Below are 24,397 nucleotides of genomic sequence, written 5' to 3' on the forward strand. Positions count from 1 at the left end.
GAAAACTTCACCTTCCTTTGTGAATGGCTATCAATTGGAGATCACTCCTGGGCTAGGGAATGGGGTTTTGCCTACTTTTCTTTTCAGTTTTAGTACCCTGTCTGGTCCAGACCTGGGCAGGCTCTATGCATGCTACCCTAGTCATTGTAAGTTTGTACATGCTTCAGTCAAGTGGTGTTTAAGAGGTCTTGTTTCTTCGGTGTCCTCTATCCCCTCTTGCTCTTACACCCTTTCAGCCTCTTCTTCCACAGGGTTCCCTGAACCTTGAGGGGAGGGATTTGATAGAGCTTCCCAACTGTGTACTTTACAATGCTGCTTGGACATCCAACAGATACCCAATGGAACAGGTATCAGATGGAAACTTGACAAAAGGTAAATCTAAGCCCAACCCCAATCAATCAATTCCACACAGTCTTTTTATTCTTTGATGGCAGTTTCATATTGACAGTTTCTGAAGCCGAGAGCCTTGAGGTCATGTTCCTCCCTACTTCCCCTCAAGCCTCATGTCTGAAAATTCAGTGATGATTACCATAAAACACAGAATGCAAGTGCTTCTATCCATCACGATCCAACTGCCACCTTCTCCTATGGGCTATTTAAACTTCTCAGCCTAGTTCTTGACTTGACCATTGAACATTCCCATAATGACAACTTGACTTGGTCAAACAACAATACTATCTTAATAATTCCCTAGTTTTTCATTTTTTTCTGGTCCCATGTAGACTATGGAATGAAGAGCTTGCACATGCTAAGCAAACACATTACCACTGAGCTGTTTCCAGTTCCACTTTTATTTCTCACTTCAGTGAGTTCCAGGTTACCCCAGGTCCAGCAAGATCTGGATACTATGCTCTTGCTCGCTGCCCCTATGTGGTGCCACTGACATCCAACAATGCTATTAGGTTAGAACCTTCTAGATCTTTCCTCTTCTGAAATCCTCTTCTCATAGACATTACATGGATCAAATGTTTTTGACCCATGGCCTATTTGACCACCTTGTTAATTAACACGATGTTCTACTAGATTTCCTTCCTTTACCTTTTTATAGCACTTTGAAACTCCTAAAATATTATTAAAATATTTACCATCTTGCCATTTACTATAAAAATCTTACCATAGAATATAATTTATAAAGCCTGGTATGCTGATAAATGGATGTAATTTTAGCACTTTGGAAGTGGAGGTGTGACATTGAGTTCAATCCTCGGTTACTTAGCAAGAGTTTAAGGATAGCCTGGGCCACTTGACAACCTGTCTCAAAAGAACGACCACTACTAAAAAATAAAAGTCCTCAAAAATCAAAGGTGTATGGCAATTTTATTATTCTTTTGATTCTAATGGTTCTTTCCCAAGTGCAAGACCACCCCTGCACAGCTTGGTGGTCCTGGCAATGAGAGCATTTACTTTAGAAAGGAGGGTATAGGTTACTGCAAAACCAATCAATTATATAACATGAAAAACTGGGGTAGATAAAACAATACTTAACTTTCAGTCTACATCTAACAAAGCTCACAACTGAGGTGAGTCCTTCAACGCTCTTGTGTCACAGAAAATGACAATGTACAAGACATTACTATCATGTGATGATTCTGCATCGTGATATGTTCAAAACATTGAACAGCATCTAGAACTCAGACCTGCTCAAGAGTGGTTAGTTTTGTTAAATATACAAACATATGTAAATATATACATGCACACACAAACATAGACACACACACACACACACACACACACACACACTCATATAGACTTCACTCAAATTCCTATGTCCTTATAAATGCATAGAAATCCATATTCAGTGACTGGTGTTCTGAGATTTGCCTTCCAAAAACAATCCCACAAGGCAGATGTGGTGGCATAAACATTTAATCCTAGCACTCAAGAGAAAGAAGCAGGCTATCTCAGTGTGTTCAAGGTCAGTGTGGTCTACATAGTGAGTTCCAGGCCAGGCAAGTTTACAATGAGTCCCTACTTCACAAGCAAGCAAGCGAACAGAATGTTACCATGACCTGACACATCCATACTACACTCTTTTGGAAAACACGAGTCTGGCGTTTCAACCTGTATTATAAAGTCTAACAAGTGGGGAAGGCTAATTCACTGAAAACAGGTCCCAGTTGAGCAGGGTAAGTTAACTCTGCCCACACCTCTTGTACAATTGGTCATCAATCATTTCACTTTGAGAAAAGCATCATTTAAATCTAATTTTAAGTGAAATACTACATAATTTACCCTTCCTTTTCTTCCCTCTAATGATTAGAGTCTAATGTACCCCATGTACTTCATGGATCCCTCTTGAAATCATGGCTTCTTTTCAGTGTGTGTGTGTGTGTGTGTGTGTGTGTGTGTGTGTGTGTGTGTGTGTGTGTGTGTGTGTGTATGGGAGAGATAGATCTGCTGTATAACCTGTAAATATAAACATATAACCCACTTAGCCTACTGAGTGTAATTTGTATATATGATTTCAGGGCTGACCACTTGGCATTAGATAACCAGTTACTGGGCTCATCCCTGTAGAAGATAATTTCTCCTGCTCTCAGTATTTCTTAGTTGCCTGTATTTCGCTGTCTAGGAAAAGGGCCCCATGGAATTTCCCCCATCTAGGTTAGCACGTCAGTTGGGTCTTGGTTAGATAGCCATATGGTTAAAGTATCATTGGTGTATCTTTCCTGTCGTTTCTAGGAGACACATTCATATAACAATTGCCTTTGTGCTCTGGTTCTATCTTCTGCTAAAAAGTTCCCTGGGCCTAAGGTGGACGAGTTACATTACAGATGTATCCACTGGGGCTGGGATCCCTCCTATCACATGTTCTCTGCTTTGGGGCAGTTGTAGTTTTCTGTAATCTCCCTGTATGGCAAAGAGAAGCTTCTTTGGTGACGGTGGCGGGGGGGGGGGGGGGGGGGCTGCATTATCTGTGGATATAAGAACATGTATTCAGAATGCATTTAGGTGTCATGCTGATTTAGTAAAGCGGGGGTAGTAGGTAGTTCTCTAAGATCCATGAGCTCACTAGCCTTAGGTAATTGGGTATGTTTCTAGTATCAGATGTGATTTTCTGCCTATTGAGCAGGATTTAAGTCCAACTAGAGAGCTGTTTTTTACTGCCAAGACATGGGTGCCAATATTACACCCTCACGGTTATCATGCCGTGCTGGTTTTTTTTTTTCCCCCTGTGGTTAATAGAGATTAGAGCTGGGTAGGACTATTTGCTTCTTCCTTCCTTCAGAAACCTGTATAACCTCTCTTGTACCATGAGAACTAGTTCTCCCTCAGGGAGGAGGTGTTCAAGTCAGATCTAGCTCAGGTCTTGTGTTGGAAATATATAGTAACTTCAGCTGCAGGGACATACCTTAGACCTTTGGGAAGCAACCAATGGTAACAGCAATAGCCTATACATTTTGGGGATGGGGGTCATTGACTCCTCCGACCAACAATTTGAAAGGTGGTTTCTTATGCCTGGTATTAGGGGTTTTGATATATAGTTTATGACTCTTGTGGAGAGCATTGTCAGCCCAAGTGGTATAACTTCTTTAAACTACATATGTATACACATTGATTTATGCCTATTGTATGCAATTTTAGGTAAATAAACAATGATTCCTTATGGGGTTTTCTTATCCTTAGTGTTATTTTACCTTCTTCCCTCCCTCTCCTTTTGTATTTCTACCCTCTGCCTGATTTTAAGTGCCCCCTCCCACTCCATTTTACCTATCTTCCCACATATATTTCTAATATCCTGGTATTCTCTCTCATTTGAGCAATGTCTCTTATTTCAATTTGGGCTCAAATTCAGACATCTTGTAGGGAGAGATGGCTTACAGCAAGGCTATGCTTTCTGGTCAAAGATCATAATAATATTAATAGCTAATTAATAATATTATTAAGCATAGCCTATTGCTTCCTGAATATGCATAAAATTATCCTGCATTCAAGCCTATGGAACATCATTCAGAAGGCTAAAAATTAACACCATAACCAGTAGTTTAGAAGTAAAGTTACTAGAAATCTTCAGGAGCTCACAAAAATATATAATAGATGACACAAACAAAATACACAGAATTGTATTGTATACAGTAAAATGGATTTGTCTACAGGGTTATAAATCCAAAGAACTCATTTCTCATAGGAATAAACATATTTCTCTTTGACAAAGAGAGATATCTTTACCACATAGAATATAGGAAGCATACCCTCAGAAGGCTTTCTACTATGACAACATGATAAAAATCAACAGACTTTCCATCTAGGGATTATTTTTAATATAATGAAGTATATTTTAGTTTTGTTTCAAGTTGCTCATATGTTTGTAACTTATTACAATGGAGATAGAAATCTTCAAAGCCCTCATGCACTTCTCAATAATAAAATCATTTCCTTTTGTTTAGACTTTAAAATACAAACTGATGCAAGTATGCTGGCTATTTTCAGCAATTTGAAGAAGATAGATGCAGTCACTCCTGGGAAGACCATAGCTTTGAAAAGGGTATTACCCAACTTGAGGTAGCTCTGCATTTTGCCTTCCCCTTAACACTACCATGACAGTGGGGTTCTGGGAGGCATCTGTTCCTATTCCCAAAGTAGCCTCAACTTTTAGAAAACATCAGCCAAGTGCCTTTTCTGAACTGGTTGATAAACATCCCACTTTGCATTATATGAATGTTAAGGACCAGCAATGTAAAAGTATTGAGGCAAAAATGGACTGGTAGGTGGGTAGCAGAGGCTACTATTTCTCTTCTCTGTTCTTGAGAAAAACAAAAGCTTTATTTGGCCCAGAGGTTTTCCAATATTCATGTTAATATTTCTATGGAAAATACAAAAATCACATTAAAAAACAACTGCTTGGGCACAGTAGAGTGGGGGATGGGGAATTTCTTTAGTGAGAAGTGGAGTATGGGGCTTGGAGTGATTCATGGGCAGGAAGTAGAGTGAGGGTGGGGGGCTGTTCATGTGAGGGAAGTGGAATGAGAGCAGAGGTAGTTTATGTGAGAACTGGAGTGGATGTTTGAGTCATTCATGTGGGAGAAGAACAGTGTGGGGTTAAGGTGGTTCCTGTAGTAGAATGGCATGAGTTTGGGGTAGCTTATGTGAAGAAGTAGAGTGAGGGTTGGGGTGGGTCATGCAAGGGAGTGAGGTAGGCTTGTCTAGCTCACGTGGGGTGTAGAGTAGGGTCTTGGGTGGTTCCTATGGGCAATGGAGTATGGAATCGTGAAGTTCTTGTGGGGAGTGGAGTGGAGTCTGTGGTGGTTCATGTGGGACATGGGATGGGGGCTGAGGAAGTTCCTGTGGGTATGGAGTGGGGGACTGAGGAAGTTCACATGGGGCATTGAGTGGGGGGAGGGTAGGTAGGGTGTGGAGTGTAGGGCTGGGTGGTCTAATGTGGATTGGGTCGAGTAGAGGGCTTTTACAGCAACTGAAATGCTGCTTTTATCTGAACACCCCAGGGGACTTGGACTTGCTGTTTTTTCCTCAAAGTGACCTGTACATACAGAGAGGACTTACTAGAATTAAGTGTCCATAAAGGCACTGTATAAATGTCTTCTCTTTCCCCAAGCAGTGGTAGGTCAACTTGTGAGAAAGGCAGTGACTGAGTAAACCCTTGCCTCTGTGTGTATTTTGTCAACATGCATTTCGATGGCCACTGCATCCATCTACCATTTATTTCTGGGCTCATTCTCCCTTCTGGATGAACAGTGGTGTGAGATGCCACACATCCACCCACTCCTCATACTTATACACAGAATCATTAGGAGTCGATTCATTTGTCCTATTAGACATCAACCAGGATGATACAAAAGAACAAAATATTATTGTTAAATATTAAAAAAAAACACATTTTATGGGGTGGCATGCTAAATAAAAGCATTCAAAAGAAGATGAACATTTTCTACTCTAAGGGACCAATGGACTTCAGAAAGTTTTTTTTTTTTTTTAAAGAAACCCTAGAAAGGATTGTAATGTATTAGGAATGGCAGCTAAGGTCTGAAATCTCTATGGGAAATAGAGAAAGGCATTCACTTCATCTTAGAGACCTTGACTGGAGCAGGGTGATGGATTTAATTCTTTACTAATTTGATGGTATGAAGTATGGTAGATAATAACTTGAATGTCTGTGCTTCCCTGAGTCAATGTGTTCCCAAACTCTGATGGAAGGTGTCAGGAGGTGGGACCTTGTGAGATATTAGTTTATAAGGGTTGAGTGTTCATAAATGGGATTAGTGTCCTTTAAAAAAGCACCTTGGGGACAGGAGAGATGGCTGAGTGGTGAAGAAAGCTTCCTGTGCTTTCAGAGGACCCGCATTTGGTTCCCAGTACCACAGTGTGAAAGCGCTCAACTACATGCAACTCCATCTTCAGGGGTCTGAGAGTCTCTTCTGGCATCCATAGATACCTATACATATGTGGCATACATACAGATAACCAACTCTTGAAAAAAATGACCCCAAGTAGCCCTATTACACCCTTCTCACCATGTGACGACACAAGATGTTGCAGATCTCTAATGACCAAGCAAGCTCAGCAGAGCTTACCCATGTCACTCTCATGTCAGCCTCTGCAGAGTGAGGGAGAGGGTGCTTGTGCCCATTGGCTTGTGAGGGTTTGGGACAGACGGTGGTAATGATAGCAGCTCTAGACTAGAACATACTTTGTGGATGTTCATTGTTCGAGGGGAATATGGAAGAATCAGAGTACTAGCCAGATGTGGCAGCACACACCTCTAATGCCTGCCCTTGGCAGCGAGAGGTAGATGGACCAAGATTTGGTACAAATCTCCCGGCTATGCGGTTCATGTACATCCTAGCTAATAGAACGCTCTTGATAACTAGAAAAAGAAAGAAAGGAAGAAAGGACAATATGGGGGTGGGGAGGAAGGGGAGGGGAAGTGGGGAGAGAACAGGTCCAAGATTACATAGCAAAAATATTTCCAGCACTCTGAGGGAATATGATCCCTACTCTAAGGTATGCAACATGTCTGTAGTTGGGGAAAGGCAGCCATGGACAATATTTTATTTGTTTGTTTGGTTCCAACCTTTTGTTACTGAAGGCTCCTGTTTATTCTTCCCAAAAGGAAAGGTTCTCTCATCTCTCTCTCTCTCTCTCTCTCTCTCTCTCTCTCTCTCTCTCTCTCTCTCTCTCTCTCTCTCCCTCTCCCTCTCCCTCTCCCTCTCCCTCTCCCTCTCCCCCTCTCCTCTTTCTCTAATATACACTGACAACATTACACATTACAGACATCTCGTTCATTTCCATGGAGATTCCATCTTCGTACACCGAGGAACCATGATGGGTGACAAGCGCGACAGGCTGCCTTCTGTGACCTTGTCACCTGTAATCCTTCACCTCTGTGTTCAAAACCACAGGAGGCTGGGTGGGAAGGGGAGACGGTAGAGAGGTTAGAGAGCAACATGCAGAGGGGGCATGTCTGTGGTGACTCTAAAGCCACTCAGTGGGCGATGTGACAAGTGTGATGGGGTGCCTGGGGAAGCAGCTAAGGTTTGAGAAAGAGAGAGAGAGAGAGAGAGAGAGAGAGAGAGAGAGAGAGAGAGAGAGAGAGAGAGAGAGAGAGAGAGAGAGCGCGAGCCTATAATGTGAGACGTGAACTGATGATTAAGAGCACCTGAGGCGGAGGACATCATTCACGCACCAGGGCAGGTTATATGAGGGGCTGCATTAGAAACAAGCAGGGACAACTTGCAAGAAGATAAGAATGCCTGGCTTCGGTGACTGGTGATTCGTAGAAGAGTTAAGAGAAGACTTAGCTGTTCAAGAGAACGTCCACAGTTGGTTTGCATAATTAGCTTGATACCATTATATAAACCGGCCGTAGTTTTCCAGGTGATAATTAGAAATATTATTGCAGCCATCAGAAAGAAAATGTATTTGAGATTGTCTTGTGCCTTTGAACACATCAGGCTGGCAGATGTCAGGCGCCTTAATCAGTACTCAAAGGATGCTGAGAACCAGAAACTAAGAAACACTGCCTATTTTTAAAATATTGAATCTAGAGGCGAAGCTTTAGTGATCCACAGAGGGCCGGGAGTTAAAGTGGCTGTGTTCTTAAAAACAGCCATTTATCATGTGTAACTCTCGTAGTGCTCAAGGTAAACATTTGACTAGGACTGGTGGCATGTGGGAACGAACACATCATTAATTTGAATTTCTGTGTCATCTCTGATTTCAAATAGTTATATTTTCTTTAGAAAGGAATGTGTCTGTTTGTGACAGTCATAAACAGCTTAAACTATGCATCGGCATGCATTTGACTTTTACTAAGGGTTCTATGTAGGTAATGGTAATGCAGGAGGCACAATTAAATTCTATTTGAGCAGGGATTGAGAGCTGGCTCAAGGGCCAAGAACAGACTCTGCTCTTCCAGAAGATGAGGACCTGAGTTTGAGTCCCAGTACTGGCACCAGGTGGCTTATAGCTGCATGTAACTGCTTCTGTAGGGGAAACTGATACCTCTGGTCTCTTCAGGCACATGGACTCACATGTACGTACATACCCTCCTCACATATACATAATTAAAAATGATAAAAGTACAATATAAAAACATTAAAAAGGAAATTATTACCACCCATCATCTGAAAAGGGCAAGAGATTAAAGAGATACATTTAATATGGAGAAATATTGCCAGGGTATAGACAAACAGGCTGTGAGGAGGCTTCTTCCATATGTGTTTGCAATTGTTTTATGCTGTCCCTTAGACCTCTGGCCTGAAAAAGGAGGTAAAGTTCAAGGAGAGGGAGACCAGAGTAGCATGATGCATTTAGGTCTCTGTGATTCTCTCCACCTGGGTCTCAGATCCTGCAAGCATAGCAATATATACAGGATATAAGCATAGCAATATATTACAGGATAGTATAGTATGCCTGTGGCTTGGAAGGAAAACAAACTAGGATGTGGTTGCCGGACACATGAGCAAGCCACTGAGTGGCAACAGGAAGCTGGAGGCACCATAACGCTGTGTTAGCAGTTTCACTGTGGCCCTTGCTTAATCAGAGTTTAATAAAAGCTTTTAATCAAAAGGATTTAGATGAAATGCAATTATCCTCTAAGGAACATAGGGACAATGAATTATTAATAATTTATTCATTTGATCTGTTTTAATAATTCAAGGTTTTGCTTTGTCTTAGATGCCTGGCGTACAAATACTACTTTAAATATACTATACTAATGAAAGGGAATTTTCTGAAATGTGTTAAGGTAGTTGGTACCTGCATTAAACTCACTGTCATCTCACATCTGAAATATGTTTTTGTATTGCTGCCTCACAGGAAATTTATGGTTGTTTTTGGGAGGATCACGTGGGAGGATCAGATATTTCATAATCCAAACTGGGATGTTCTTGACAGCGCACATGTGTTATGGACAATTATTCAAGGACCTTGGTCCATAAGTGGAATTATTCTGGCATGAAGCAAATGACTGATCCTTCTTCTTAATGTGCATCACCTTCTCAGTATCCTCAGATGAAGGCAGCTAACTAAAGGCTGGACACGTGTTTTGCAATGGAGTATCCCCTTCTTTTTCAGGCCAGAGTGCTTGGGTTGTTGACTAGGCTGAAGTTTCTAATTATCCAACTTTGTCTCCCAGGCTTCGCCTTTACATGTTTACATGTCAGCATGCAGAATAAATCACCAGCAGAAATGGCGAGAAAGAAAGGTGAGAAATCTCTGGTTCGTGATACAAATCAGCTGTTAGTTAGTGTGTCATGTCACTTTTAAAGGAAGAATTCTTCCTCGGTCCGGAGGTGGACACTGCCATATTTTATTTTTCTCAGCCTCCCAAACAGGAATTTGGATCAAATTCCAACAACAACAACACCAAAACACTTCCATAGCCAATGAAAAACAAAACACTAATGTAGGAAAAAGTAAAGATAATGAAATATTTACTACTGAGGAGAACTGTGGGATTGTGGCATTTTGAAGAATGCCTGGATGTTCAGCTACTATTGGGTATGCGGCCCATCGTTATTGTTTCAATTGATACTTTTGCTCATGGTCCTCTCGTGTTATCTTTAGGTCATGGCAATTTGGGTCTAGTAATATTTGCAAAAACATTGGTTAATAGTATAAAGTACTATTAAAACATAAACAATTATTTGTTCACATTTCTAATTGATTTTCTTTTGTAACTGATGGATTATTACACTGCTCTCAGACATCCCAGGATAACTGATATGGGTAGTAAGGGACACTGATTTCATGTTATAAATGAAGCAATTTGGAAACAATACTTAGACAAAGGTCAGCATCATGGGACCCAGGGAGAAGGACATAGGTGGTGGATATTGCTTGAGTTCTATGCTATCCCATGATAATCACAAGTCAGTGAAAGATGTGTGTGACTTCATGTGTGACCCTTCGTACAAAGGAGGACAGTAGTGTGTCTTTGCTGAGTGACATCCAAGGGGGCTGTAGCCACCCAGAAGGTGCTCTCTCTCATTTTTCTGTTGACTGCTTATAGTCAGCTACATTATGCCTCAAACTTTTCTATTAGAAACACATTTTTGCTTTCATTTGTTGGTCAAAACCTCTTGACCCAGCAACATTAAGCTTGGGGAAATCTTCAGGAAAATATTTGAAACTCCAGATAATTGAAATAGTCTCTTTTGGTTGGTTGTTGGGTCTTCTTTTACCTGCTATCTGTCAGCAGATAAAATCTAGACTGATGGAGATGCACCTACATCTACACTATCAATTATCCAAGGACAAAGCATAACTAAGTAAACACATGATTAATTACACATATTATAATGTGATATTAGAAGCTATTCCATACTAAGAACTAAAATTAAATGTGTTTGACATAAGAGTATTTGAAGTTGGACTTACCTATAGTTAATCCAGGTAAGCACACCTAAGCCAGCTACACAGTCTGTGCAGTGAAAAGAGCCTAAATTTGTTTTAAATAAAACCAAAGCCAGTCTCACTTCTGCCCAGTCACTATTAGCCATGTGTCTCATGAAAACTACTGACACTGAACTTCACAGCCCACCGACAGCGGTGCAAATAAGACGCCAACCAGATGGTGGCAGCCAGACAATGAAGAAGTACAAAAATCAACATTCCCAGAGCGCCTACTCAGCAAGCCTCCTTTCTTCACTTCCTTTTTATTTAAATTTTTCAATTAATTAGGTAATTTATTTATGTGGTCCTGGGGAGTGAAACCAGGACTTAATGCCTGCCTGGCAAATGTTCTACCACCAAGCTAATGTCACAGCACTGATATTTTTAATTATTTTAATTGTGCTCTGTGTGTGTGTGTGTGTGTGTGTGTGTGTGTGTGTGTGTGTGTGTGTGTGTGTGTATGTAATACCTTGTAATACATATTAGATTAATTCAGGGTTTATTGTTGTCCTGTCTCTTACTTACAATTATTCCTCATTCAATATTTATTTCTACTCAGCAAATTCTCACTCTTCCTTCAGTGTCAAACTGAAATCTTAAATCTCAACTCTCTAGTGAAGTTAAGATTAACTAGTTTTCACAGTACTTCTTCGGTAGCTTCCTTATAATATAATTGATATTATTATTAATTAATACTTATTTCCTGTTCCTTTAAAATGATATTATTTTAATGTCAAGTAGATCATCCCGGTTTTAAATTTTCTTTCAGTTCTAGGTTTATCATTCAACATAAAGAAAATAGTTAGGCATACATTTAAAAAAAATCTCAGGGGGAGAAAGTACTTTTAATACATGCTAAAAAAAAGCAACAGCACCAAAATAATATTAAAGTAAAGACTATTTAAAACACATTCTAATGTTGTCATTGTTTATCTTTCATGTCCAAAAGTTATTTTATAAAAAATAAATGCTGAAAAATAAAGCACAATTTGTTATTTAAACTATGTACCTCTGACCAATGCATTTATTACATAGATATATTGAATATTACTATACGTATGAGAAAAATTCCAATGTTTATAGGCAAAAAAAATTGGTTATTGTGGTTCATATTCTTTCTCAATTTTAAAATGAGGTCTATAGTAGCCTTTGTATGTTCCTTTGGTCAGCATTTCATAACTACAAGGAAGTAAGTTTTTAGTTTAATTTACCTTAATAACCAAATCAAATTTCTGGTGGAAGTCTCTGTTGACTGGCTCCAGAAGAGTTAGCTCCGCAGTCCTGGGGTGCATGTGGAAGAAGCGAGGGTAATCCTCGGGGGTGCCTGAGAGACAAGAGACACTGTTCAGTACTGAGTACAAACAGCAACTCAACTTTCTGGTCTGATTCATCTCTTCTCCTTCAGTAACCGAGCAACATAGTCACAATTTCATTAGTAAATTGAGTTTCTAAATTATCCAGTCTAGGGAGAGCAGATGCAAATGTGATATATAATTAATTAGCTTATGAGTTAGAGAAAGGGAAGATATTTGTTTGGATGGTTTTCTGGATTTTTTTTTAGAGCTCTTTAATTAATTTGGAAACTCATCATATGAAAAGAGGCATTAAGTAAGGGAAAAGCAAATTCTGGATTATAAAATTATATTTTAATGGTGCATAAATCTTAATTATACCCTGCATGGTTTTTCAACATATCTTATAATAAATAAAGACTAGCAATTTAAACCAAATATCAAGATGCCCAGGAACTATTATAAACATGTTCTCCTGCAGCAGGGAAGATTTTTTGTTGTTGTTGTTGTTGTTTACTATTTTTTAATATAAATTCAGCTAATTATGCCAACCACTGAAAATTTAAATGGATTTGTTTTTTAAGGTGCATGTTTCTTAAATGCAGGCACTTTAGTACATTGTAATGTATTTGTTCCTGCAAATTTTCTTACTTCCTATATCATCTTTTCCTGTATGTTAGAATATTCTTGTTCCCAAAGCAAAGAAATGTCAGGTCAGAGTCATCAGATGTAAAAGTCAAATCACACCACGTTAATGATTAAACATGTCAGTAACCATCAGTGACCTGGTCAATAATTCATACTCGAAATGAGGACTTGAAAATTTGAGAGATTAAATATTCCAAATACAACAAGATTTATAATTACTAATTTCAGCCATGGTAAGTAATTATACTTACTGCTATAGAGAGATTTATTTATAGGAAAAATCGACAGCAATGAGTTGAAATGGGCTGAGAGAGATTATACTGCTGTGGATATCGTTCTGTATAAATAAAACACTGATTGGCCAGTGGCCAGGCAGAAAGTATAGGCGGGACAAGGAGAGAGGAGAATTCTGGGAAGTGGAAGGCGAAGGAAGGAGACACTGCCAGCCATCACCGTGACAAGCAGCATGTGAAGATGCCGGTAAGCCATGAGCCATGTGGCAAGGTATAGATTTATAGAAATGGGTTAATTTAAGTTATAAGAACAGTTAGCAAGAAGCCTGCCACAGCCATACAGTTTGTAAGCAATATAAGTCTCTGTGTTTATTTTGTTGGGTCTGAGCGACTGTGGGACTGGCGGGTGACAGAGATTTGTCCTGACTGTGGGCCAGGCAGGAACACTCTAGCTACGTCTTACAGAGCACATAGAAGGAAAATACTGTGCTTTAGTCACACCCATAGATGGCTTCCTCTGAACTTAAGAACACAAATACAAATTCAGTTGCATTAAGATTCCATCTCTCATTTTCCGACAAATGTTGCATTAGTAAAGAGTGTTGCAAAACTTCTGAAGAACTTGGCTTGATCAGTCTGTAGATCTGTACCAAAGCTATGTTTATCTTCTTTGTAATAGCCCCAGGGATGTGTCCTAAGGCCTTATTCATGATCAGTACTCTGCCACGGACTATGCACATCCTCCACTCAACAATGTCAGAATACCACTGTTATGATAAATAATCATCTAAAATCTATATTAGTTATCTGGATAAATAAGTGGCAATACATCTTTGAATGAATACTGTATATATCCATCCATCTACTCATACTTATATATTTAGAACACATTTCTTTAACTATCAATGTAGCTATCTTTAGATGAGTAAAATTGAACTTAGGAAATTGACCCACTAAAAAGGAATACCTAGTATATTTGAATAGAAAAATCATAATATTAAAAATTTATAATGTAAGAGAGAGATAGTAAAGCAATAAATGACAGGGTGGCATAGAAGTCAGACTCTGTTAATAACATTCAATTTTGGACATATATCTATATTTCTAGATCTATCTATCTATCTATCTATCTATCTATCTATCTATCTATCTATGCCCTATGTAATTATAAAACAAAATAGATTTACAGATATTTCAGAAATGCCAATCTAAATGTGAATTCATTTGGTGTTATAAAAACAAACATCCCAGAACTTCAAAAGGTAACAATTTGTTTTCTTATCCCAGTGAATATAGCTGAGACAGAAAAGTTACAGATTGAAATGAAGCTATGTATAGTACTCATAGCATGATGGTAGGGTTGATGATTTTATTCTAACTCTGAGGGCGTTTAACAGTAAGTTAAATAATTAAATATGAGATATTTGAATTTTTAGCCCTTAAAGTCTTGAAAACCGATAGAAATAGCAAAAAAAAAAAGAGATATGAATGTAAGATTAAAGGTAAAATAAAAATATTTACATCTTAAGTCTTAAGTTAGAAGTAAATGGGTAATCTCATGTTATAGTTTAGCTCTAAGAAGAGAAATGCACACTCCATGGCTTTGCACACTGAAGTGATGACCCATTTGGGAACAATGATAACCCTTGGTAGTCTGGTTGTCATTGTATCAGCTGTATTTGATATAAAGTATTTGATTTGGTACAAATCAGTTGTATCACAAGTAATTGAAGTTTTTAAAGGACATTTTTCACTCTGGGTCTATGTCAGTAATTTAAAAGAACTGTGAACTATTTCACTACAGTTGGCAAGAATGATTTACAAGTCTCCTAATCTGCTTTCCCTTTTCAAGAGCCAGTAAGAAAGATTTCCTTCCTGAAAGTCAGATACTTTGAGCAACAATAATAACTATCCTGACTTGAAACAGATCTAATGTTTAAAATTTTAAAATTTATCCTAATTTCAGAACATTCAAAACAAGAGTGCTGTATTGATCATTGTGGTGGTTGGAACAGGTATGGCCCCTATAGATTCATGTGTTTGAATACTTGGTCCCAAGGGAGTGGCACTCTTACGAAGCGTGGCCTTGTGGGAGTAGGTGTGGCTTGGTTGGAAGAACTGTGTCACTGTAGGAGTGGGTGTTAAGGTCTCATACGCTCAACTTATGCCTAGTGTGGTATACAGTGTCTCCTTCTGCCACCTGCAGATCAAGCTGCAGAACTCTCCTTCTTCATAGAGCTCCTTCTTCAGCACTAGGTCTGCCTGCACGCCACTATGCTTCCCACCATGATGACAATGGACTGAACCTTTGAACCTGTAAGCCACCCAACTAAATATTTTCCTTTATAAGAGTTGCAGTGGTCATGATGTCTCTTCACAGCAATAGCAACCCTAACTAAGACAATCATTATGGAGGAGTATGGTGGGTACCACCTGAAAACTAGAAAAATTATTCTGGAAATCCAAATAATTGATAATAATAACAAAAAGGAGGTGAGGATGTCCTATTGCATTTACAGGATGGGGACTTTGTCAAGAGTCAGAGATGGGAACCTTGATCTTAACCTCCAAAACTGTAAGAAAACACTGTCTATGTGTTTGTGTATATTTATCTATGTGCCATGTATGCTTAGTCCTAGGTTTTCTGGGATGATAACACAAAAGAGGTTGCTCATCAGCTAGGAAATAGTTTCAGCAGAGACAACAAAATCCTTCACTTGTTTACAGCAAATCTAAGAGGCGGCCATGTGGAATTGTGCCAAGGAGAGCACAATGTGTCTAGCAGGGAACCTCAACAACCTTCAACTTATGTTTCCAATAAACACATCTAGGGAAAAAATTAATTGGAAGAAAATCAGTGTAAATTTAAAATGACTCAATAGAAATATTATTTATAACAGGTAAACATTATGTGCAACTTCACCAAACTGCCTGACGTACTTACCAAGAAAAAAAAAAGCTGTAAAGTGTAAGTATGTTTGTGAGAAATATATAATAAATAAGGATGAAGAGCAGATTTTTAATCAGTTATTTTACAGACATTTGCAATGGATATTTGTGGATTGAAGAGCTATGTCTTTATGATAATAAGTTGGAGGAAGGGAAGGGAATATAGACATAAAATCTTCACTTTGTTTATCATTTCTTAAGTAATAGCACATGGAAAATCTTTATTCTCTCATGTTTTTAGATATTTCCATTGAAATTTCTGTAAAGTACAGTATAACTCAGAGTTGGCTTTGTTGGTTTCACCAGCTATTCCTTCAGAGGAGAATATAGTTGGGATATGCTGGAAGGAGAGCCATGAATATGAACGAATGTGCAACACAGTTGATCTAGGAAAAGGGGGTTAGCCCCCAGAGAGAAACACTTATTAGATGATAACTCAGGGCTTATTGTGGGGGAAACTTCGTAATCTTTTTATTTATAAATCTTCTCCTTCAACTAAGTGTCAAATAGCTCTACGAGGAAGATGTCATCATAGGTTCTATGAACAGAGGAACACTAAAGAGAGATTAAGGGGAAAATGCCTTCAGCTCTCACAGCCAGCAAATGAATGAACCAGGATTCTACCATAGAATATCTGTTTCTAGACCCCCAAATCTTTTCTGTCAGGTCATATAATCTCACCCAATGAATTAAACCATTGGGTCTATTGTTACAGAAAGTAGATTTGTAGAAGTGATTGCAACATACTAATGAATCATATGTGTAGATACAGATCTAGAGCAAATGCTATGGCAGTTCAATATTCTATACTTCTTAAAATATGATGCTTTACTAAGGAGAAGTAAAAATACAATGCTTGTCTATCCATTGTACACAAATTTTTATACTCATATGAAACTCTTGCATAGAAACAAATTTTGATTGCCCAAATTTTATGCAGAGTTGAAAGCTGTATCCCAGACCAGTTAAATTATGAACATTATAGTATAGTGAATTTCAGAATGTAATTTTTTGTAGTCAACAGAACTTACATATTTGAAAACTCTTATTGTTGTATATATACACAAAAAGCCTACATTTCTACCCTCATAGTTCTGTGAAGGGAATGACAACGTAAATTAGCATTCCATAATTTTTACAAAGTTGAATGTAATTTGTTTTCTATAAGAGAACTATAATTACTGTACCATAAACTTTATATAGTTTAGAAGTATAATTTCATGTTGATCCATGTACCACTATCACTATTCAAGCAATGCTCCTGTTAATAACTGCATGATGGCTCCTGACTGCCCTCCTCTACTCTGAACTTCTTGCCAGCATGTGTTATTTTTGTGATATCATCTATTCTTATCATGGCAACCTTGTGATTCATACTCTTTTCTGCATTTATAGGCCATTTCTTTTTATTGGGTTGGAATTTTTCTGCTCTATCAATACACCATGTTTTATCTATTCTTGTGTTTGTGAGGCTGCCAATAACATTTAGTCACAGATGCAGTTTCTTTACCATTCTTGTGCACATCAGTAGTTGATGAGCATTGATGTTCTTTTATCTTGGATAAATAGACAGAGAGCAAGATCCTAGCAGGTGTTGAGTCTAAATGTTTTATTATTAGTTTAAGGCAGCACCGTTATAAGTGTCTCCGATAGGTTTGTTGTGTAATCACTACCTCATTGGTGATTCACACAGGCTATGGTCAAATTGCCCTCCATGAGATTCTTATCTCAGCAGCCAGATTTGCTCATTGTCTCTTGGGTCCACCTTCCTAAGAACCCATTTAGATGAAATCATATAATTAACAGGCTTCTTCAACTCAGTAGGATGCATTAGAGATTGTTACAAGTGTCTGTTACCAGTTTTTTTTCATTTATGACCATGCTTCTCTTCTTAAGAAAATGCTAGTTTTCCAAGGTGACTGAACCATTTAACATTCCCATCAGCACTGCATTGCATGGTAATTCTGTATTCTCCATGTGTTTGCTAGCAACTGAAGAGGTCATTTTTCAAATGTGGGCAATTCAAATAAGTATGCAATCATATTCATTGAGTTTTGATTTGCTTTTCTTTAAAGGTGAATAAACTAAAATAACTTTTACTTACTTTTATATAGTTATAGATTTTCTATGATAAATAAAATCTATTCAAACTTTAGCCAAATGATAATTAAGTTGTCTTTTATTATTACATTGTCATCTTCTATATTCCCAGGGAAAGCCTTCTGTTATGTGTACATTTTGCTAGTCTAGATCTTTTTTTCTGTCACCTGCTTTGTAAGTCAGTTAACAATATTCTTTAAAGAACACATTTTTTGATACCATTAAACTTTAATCTTTTCTGTTTCTATGTCAGAATTTAAGAAATAAAAGATAACCGTAAGACCACTAAAATCTTCACCTCTGTAGTTTGCAAGATGAGGTCTATAACTTTATGTCTTAGACATGTAGATAGGATGACCTTCATGTCAACGACATACAGAGGTATGGACTGATATGTATTTGGTTGTGTTTGCTAACCCAGTTTTTGAGCATTGCTGGGAGCAAATGTGAGCTGCTCATGGAATTTCTGCCTCCACAGAGTCACTTTGTGCTTCGTGTTCTTTCTCAATGTCCCAAGATCCTTAATGGAGTTGTATAAGAGCCCCGCCCACCTCACTGTGAGCACAGTGCTAATAGCCCTCTGGTTACATGAAGTGCCTGGAATAAAGGTCCTTGAATGCCTTTTATTGAAATTCCTGCCTCTGATATGTCCTCAACATTTTCTTGAACTGAGGAATAAACTTTCTATTTAAAAACTTTACTTCCAAGATAAATACAAGTTCATTTGTCTGTATTTTAACAGACAGATTTCCATCGAAAATAATTTATTATGTGGTTTATTATGTTGAAGATGTATTTCCAACATAATGATAAGGGACATTTACCCATATATATATATATATATATATATATATATATATATATATATATATATATATGCAGAAACAAAAAGCCTTGTTTATTGCTGTCATGAAGACAATGAAAATTAATGATAATTTCCAATTATAGATAAGTAATGATTCATTTTATAAGTACCAGTCAAATATTGCTAATGAATACACCAAAAACAAAAGAAACTTTAATATGTAATTTATCTTCAACTGATCGTCTATGAACCCTTTTCATTGGTGCATGAATGTTGAGTGCCTTGTAAAAATGAAGGTATTGAAGTATCATATTCTCCAAGGACACAAGTGCATGTGCAAAACCAAGGTCTCCTCATACCACTGGGCTTTATCACATTTATCACAGAAAAATGTACTGTTAAGTCCAAGCAACAATTCCCCATCTGTCTGGACGTGCTACTCATCCACAAACATCTTCAAAGCTCTGTATTTTCTCTAGTGAATCCATGTCTTCCTTAATCTTTAGGTAAGTACTACTAATATTGCATTCCTCTGATGTTAAGTTCAAAGGCTACTCCTTTAATGTTTACATTCCTCTGATGCTACCACCGAAGGTTTCTCCTTTGCAGTAAATAAAATAATTTGAAAATTTTAATATTATTTTTATGAAGGACTTAAAAAAAATCTACATTTGCATCAAATTACTCTTGTGTTCCAGTTCTTATAATACCTGTTACCTCTAATGCCTTGCTCATCTCCCCTAATGATCAACATTATAGAGAAGGGAAGAGCGTGAGCAAAATGCACCTTGAGGATGTCATGCAAATTATGTAACGTTTAAAAGACCAACACACACAGGGGATGATTCATCCCCAAGATGTCTCCTACCATGTAAAAACAAAGTAAAACAACAACAACAACAAAAACCAAACAAACAAAACAATGGAAAAAAATCTGTGCTCTTTTCATAATTCTGGGATCTGAAGTATAACACATTGCTATCCAGCATCCACAAGTGTCTTGGGCTTGAGACATTTTCTTCAAGTTTTCAATTCACCCTCCTGTGACTCCTCCAGTGTGACTGTAGTTTATACCCTGCTGTGACAAAGTAAATTCTCAGGAATTTTTTTTTTTGGGGGGGGGGTTCATGAAGATTTATAAACAAATTTGAAACTGAGGTTTCTGGCTTACTTTTTTCATCCTTAATTAGTTCATGAAACCTACTTTTTAGTTGCCATGATATTTAAAATATTATATATCATAGTTCCATGATCAACCAGAAAATAGCTTTTAAAATGTTGTATTTTAGGTTATAACATATCTAAATGATATTTAATATGTATTATTTGTATCATAATTACTGTTCATACATATTTCATAGTACTGACAGTTCTGTCTATTACAAGAGCAAAAATCAGTAGCCTTTCACACCACTAGAAGTTAATTTGTAATTTATGATGCTGGGTTAATGATGCCATTGAAACAGTGCTTGGTAGATACTACTTGGAAAAACTTAGGAACACAGTTAGAAGCAAGGAACTCTCACATACACAGACTATTTCTGTCAGTGGGTTTTTAGCTTAGTATGAGGTTTGGCAGGCCTCTTTTTATGGTCACTTGTGATTAATCTGCTGTTTCAGACCCATTGCTATCCAGCATCCACAGAAAGGAATCCATCCAAAGGAAGTCTCATTACCATTATACATACTTTCTATAAATTATTGAAGCCTTTTTGCTTGTTTTCAGTATAAATAAATTTTAATTGTCACTTTATCCTGATAATGGGTGTTAATTATCTTACAAGATTGATCTTACTGGCAGTGTTGGAAAAGTGACTGACAGCCATTTTACATGACCTCCACACACCAATTCAACATTCCCATTCAATGTATCTATGTACAAAGATTAGTGACCGTGTAATGTCCTGTGTTGAAGGGAGTCTCATTGATTCTAGAAGACAGAACACCCACTCTCTGGCCAGGTCTGCAACAAGCAACGGTTTTAGATAACTTCTATGAACTGTCTTTGAGGTGACAAAGTAAGCTGTTGCTATTAATATGATGTTAAAACCTATATGATCAAAATAAATCGAAATAGATAGAGATGGTTCAATGCATCTGGCACATCAAGTTTATGGTAATTTGGTGGTATTTTGTTTTTGAGGTTTTGTCTGGGGTACTATGAAGTCTGTCTATAGTCAGAGAATACAGTTTGTATAATTTCAATGATTTCCCACTTAATCAACCTTATTGTCCGTTCAGAATGGTCTACACTGGAGAGCAAGCTCTCCAGGTGAATTTGAGAAGAATATTTTATGTTTTCGGCAACTTGGAAGTAGAGAGGTCTATAGACTGCGGTTTGATTTGGATTTTAGAGCATCAGCTGTTCTCTCTTCACATCCTGCTACATTTTTTTCTTTTCAGTGGAAGGTGCTCTTCAGCACCATTATTGCAACTTTAATTGCAGGGATACTTCTCAATTTTATTCCTGTTCCTTTTAAGCCATCTCTTTCTCTGTCGCTATTCTGTATTTGTTCAGGCGTCATCCTCTGCCTTCCTTTATCTCTCTGTATGTGGCTCCATTTAACTTTTTACACACTGATTACGAGACTGAAAGTGTTTGTCCAGTGGGCTAATGTTTAGTCTTCCTGAGGAAAACAATATTTGACTTAATTTTCTGTCTATAACATCCATACTGAGTGATTCTCTCTAGTTTAATAATTTGATTCCTTCAGATCTGGGCATTTTAAATTTTATTATGTGACAACTGAAGAAGTCATACTATTGCTCTTGTCAGCGTCTGTTGCTGTTCTGCTTGTCATACAGGTTGTGTAGCTATATCTGTATGTAGTGATATCTGCTTTATGTAAAGGCTGTGCTCTGTCATTTGGATAGTTGAATGACTGCATGGGGCTGTGCTCTGTTTTGTCTTGTTTTACACACTGTAGCCAACATACTTTCTAGCTCTTCCAGAAGAGCTCTCTGTCTAAGTGGCATCCTTAGTTGTCCAACTCTCTGTCTGCAGAGCCCTTATCTCAGTTACTGATTTTGGGGGGTTTGCAGGTCAGCAAGGAAGGGCAGAGTTGAAAGCCTTCCCCAAATTTTTCTATGGGTACACACAGCATAAGTCTTTCTGTTGTTCTAGATTCCAACAGACATGATGAAGTTTTTACATCCCAATGGATCCTTTTCTCTACCTTTCAAACTTTTTTTTTTTTTTTTTTTTTTTTTTTGGTTTTTCGAGACAGGGTTTCTCTGTGTAGCTTTGCGCCTTTCCTGGAACTCACTTGGTAGCCCAGGCTGGCCTCGAACTCACAGAGATCCGCCTGCCTCTGCCTCCCGAGTGGTGGGATTAAAGGCGTGCGCCACCACCGCCCGGCCAAACTTTTTACTTATTTACAAATTTCCTTAAATATTCCCCATTACATTAGGCAGCCACAAAGGCAAAGTATTTGCCTTAAGTGTTTTGACAAATGCCCATGGGAGAAGCCATTCTGCCCTGGGTGACATGAGAGGTCCTTTTCTGATGGTGCTTCTGGGAACCCTCAGAAAGGGCAGAAACTAACAGTTTTGGTAAGTGAGGCACTGAGGGATCTCCTGTTTTATTCTGTCCATTTTAATGGCCGATGAGCTACATTGAAGAGTCAGGCTGCCACAGGGGGCTGTGGGGCTTAGAGTGAAAACAACCCAAAGCTCACTGCTATTATCAAGGTTCGGCTGCTTTGCTTGTGTAGTCAATGAGAAATGGGGAAGCTTCGTTAATTTTCAGTTCTGATAAAGTTGATTTGGGCTTCCTTTTCCATTCATTTCGTTTCTTTTTGTTGGTTTCTTTCTTTTTTCTTTCCTCTCCTTTACCTCTTTAATGTTTTTGGAGGGTTACATTAGTCAGCTTTGTGTCGCTATGATAAAAAAAAAAAAAAAAACCAAGACAGACTACTTATTTAAAAAATGCAGTTTATTACTCCATAGTTACAGAATTTCAAGACCAAGATCACAGGGCCCATTGGCTCAGGCCCTTAGTATGAATGGCAGATGGAAATTGCAAATCAGAGTGAGTGATAGAGAGAGAAGACACACCAGGGTCCCTCGGTCTCCTTCCTGTGCACATCCCTGTTGACCTAGGACTCCACTGGGCCACTTTGCATAGGCACACAGCACCTGCAGCGCCATTGGACTAGGCATTAAGTCTTCGCATTGTGGCCTTTTGGGGACAATCATCTAACCACAGAGAGGGCTAAGTCTCCAAAAGTCCTTACAGAACTGTCTTCCTAATTCCCTCCATAAGAGACTGAATCTTTCATCTAAACTTTCAACTCAGCCTTGAGTTTAACATGAGGGCTTAATTAGAATTGTAACTTCATATTATTGAAATAATGAATACAAAATAAAACCAAATAAAAATATCTAAATACACACATATTTCATGGAAAAGTTCAGTTCAGCAGAAAATCTTAACTTTGTACTTACTAGAAATCTAGTTTTGAATGTTTTCCCTGTAGCCTGTTTCAAAGTAAGACTAAAATTCATCTCCCTATTGTTAAACATGGGAAGACCACCAGTTAAACAGTCTGAGTTTATACCCATAAAAACATTAACCCATTTAAGGATATATCAAACTCAACTTTTTAAAGAAGGGCTTGTCTTTTGTTATTGATTTTGCAGATGTTTGGATGATATTCCTGGGCATTGTTTCTGTCAATCCATCAACATTTTTTCTATCTCTTTTGCAGAAAGTCTTGGCTAGCACAGCATGGGCACTAATGCCTCAAGGTACCAGAGAGCTGGCTTAGTTACAGAGGGACTTTGATTGCAAATAGCAATAGTTCTACTGGTTTCCACCTGCAGACACCACTCTCCTGTTAAAATAGCTGTAGCCAGAGCTGGGCAGCTCTTTTAGAAATGTTTACTTCTTCCTCCTATTTTAATTCTGCTTTTGATACTTTTGTACCCACATGTACTCTCTTTAGTCTGGAGCATTTACCTCTCTATTTACAGTTCAGATGGACATATTTCATAATTTCCTTCAATTGGTGGGTCAAACATTTCATGTTTCCTGTTATTTATAACAAGACAACTATAGGCTTAAAATGACTTACATTCATAAGAATTAAAAAAATAATAATTTGATGGCTAGAGCTCTGCATTTGACCTGTGTTTTATTCATTGTTCTAAAGAATAAAGCCTTGAAATCGAAATATCAGGCCAAATTTTAGAAATACTACTTCTAATTATGACAGTGTGAAATTGTCTAGAATCTGCCTAATATGGTGGTGTGTGCACGTGAGCACACAGGCTGGAGGCAAAGTCAGAGACTGGGACTGGAAGATAATGTTGGATTCTACTGGGGTCGTTCTAAGATCAGCAATTCCCAGTTCAGAGATACTGGTCTCTCCCGTGCATCTGTCTTTCCAGAGCCCATCAGTCATGCAAACCAGAAACATCTATGCTTTATCAATGTAATTTAAGAACAGTTTTGTCAAATCTCTTCATTTTTGCATCTTGTGCAAATGATAACATGTCTAGAGATGGAATAGCAC

At 38.0% G+C, this 24,397-nt stretch overlaps 1 protein-coding gene across 11 annotated transcripts in view; it reads right to left on the reverse strand.

Annotated features, from left to right (window-relative positions):
- The window catches only part of Pcdh15 (protocadherin related 15), a 1,435,070-nt gene that overhangs the window by 312,888 nt on the left and 1,097,785 nt on the right, over window positions 1-24,397 (reverse strand). For all 11 annotated transcript variants that reach the window (XR_008219809.1, XR_008219808.1, XM_052744717.1 and 8 more), the window contains one exon: window positions 12,066-12,178. Coding sequence is in view for 9 of the 11 variants with exons in the window: in XM_052744717.1 (XP_052600677.1) it covers window positions 12,066-12,178 (113 nt within the window). In the remaining 2 variants the exon portion in view is untranslated. The remainder of the gene's footprint in view (window positions 1-12,065; window positions 12,179-24,397) is intronic.

This window comes from Peromyscus californicus, unplaced genomic scaffold (assembly GCF_007827085.1).
Source record: "Peromyscus californicus insignis strain IS unplaced genomic scaffold, ASM782708v3 Scaffold_19__1_contigs__length_69161282, whole genome shotgun sequence".
NCBI classification, from domain to species: Eukaryota; Metazoa; Chordata; class Mammalia; order Rodentia; family Cricetidae; genus Peromyscus; species Peromyscus californicus.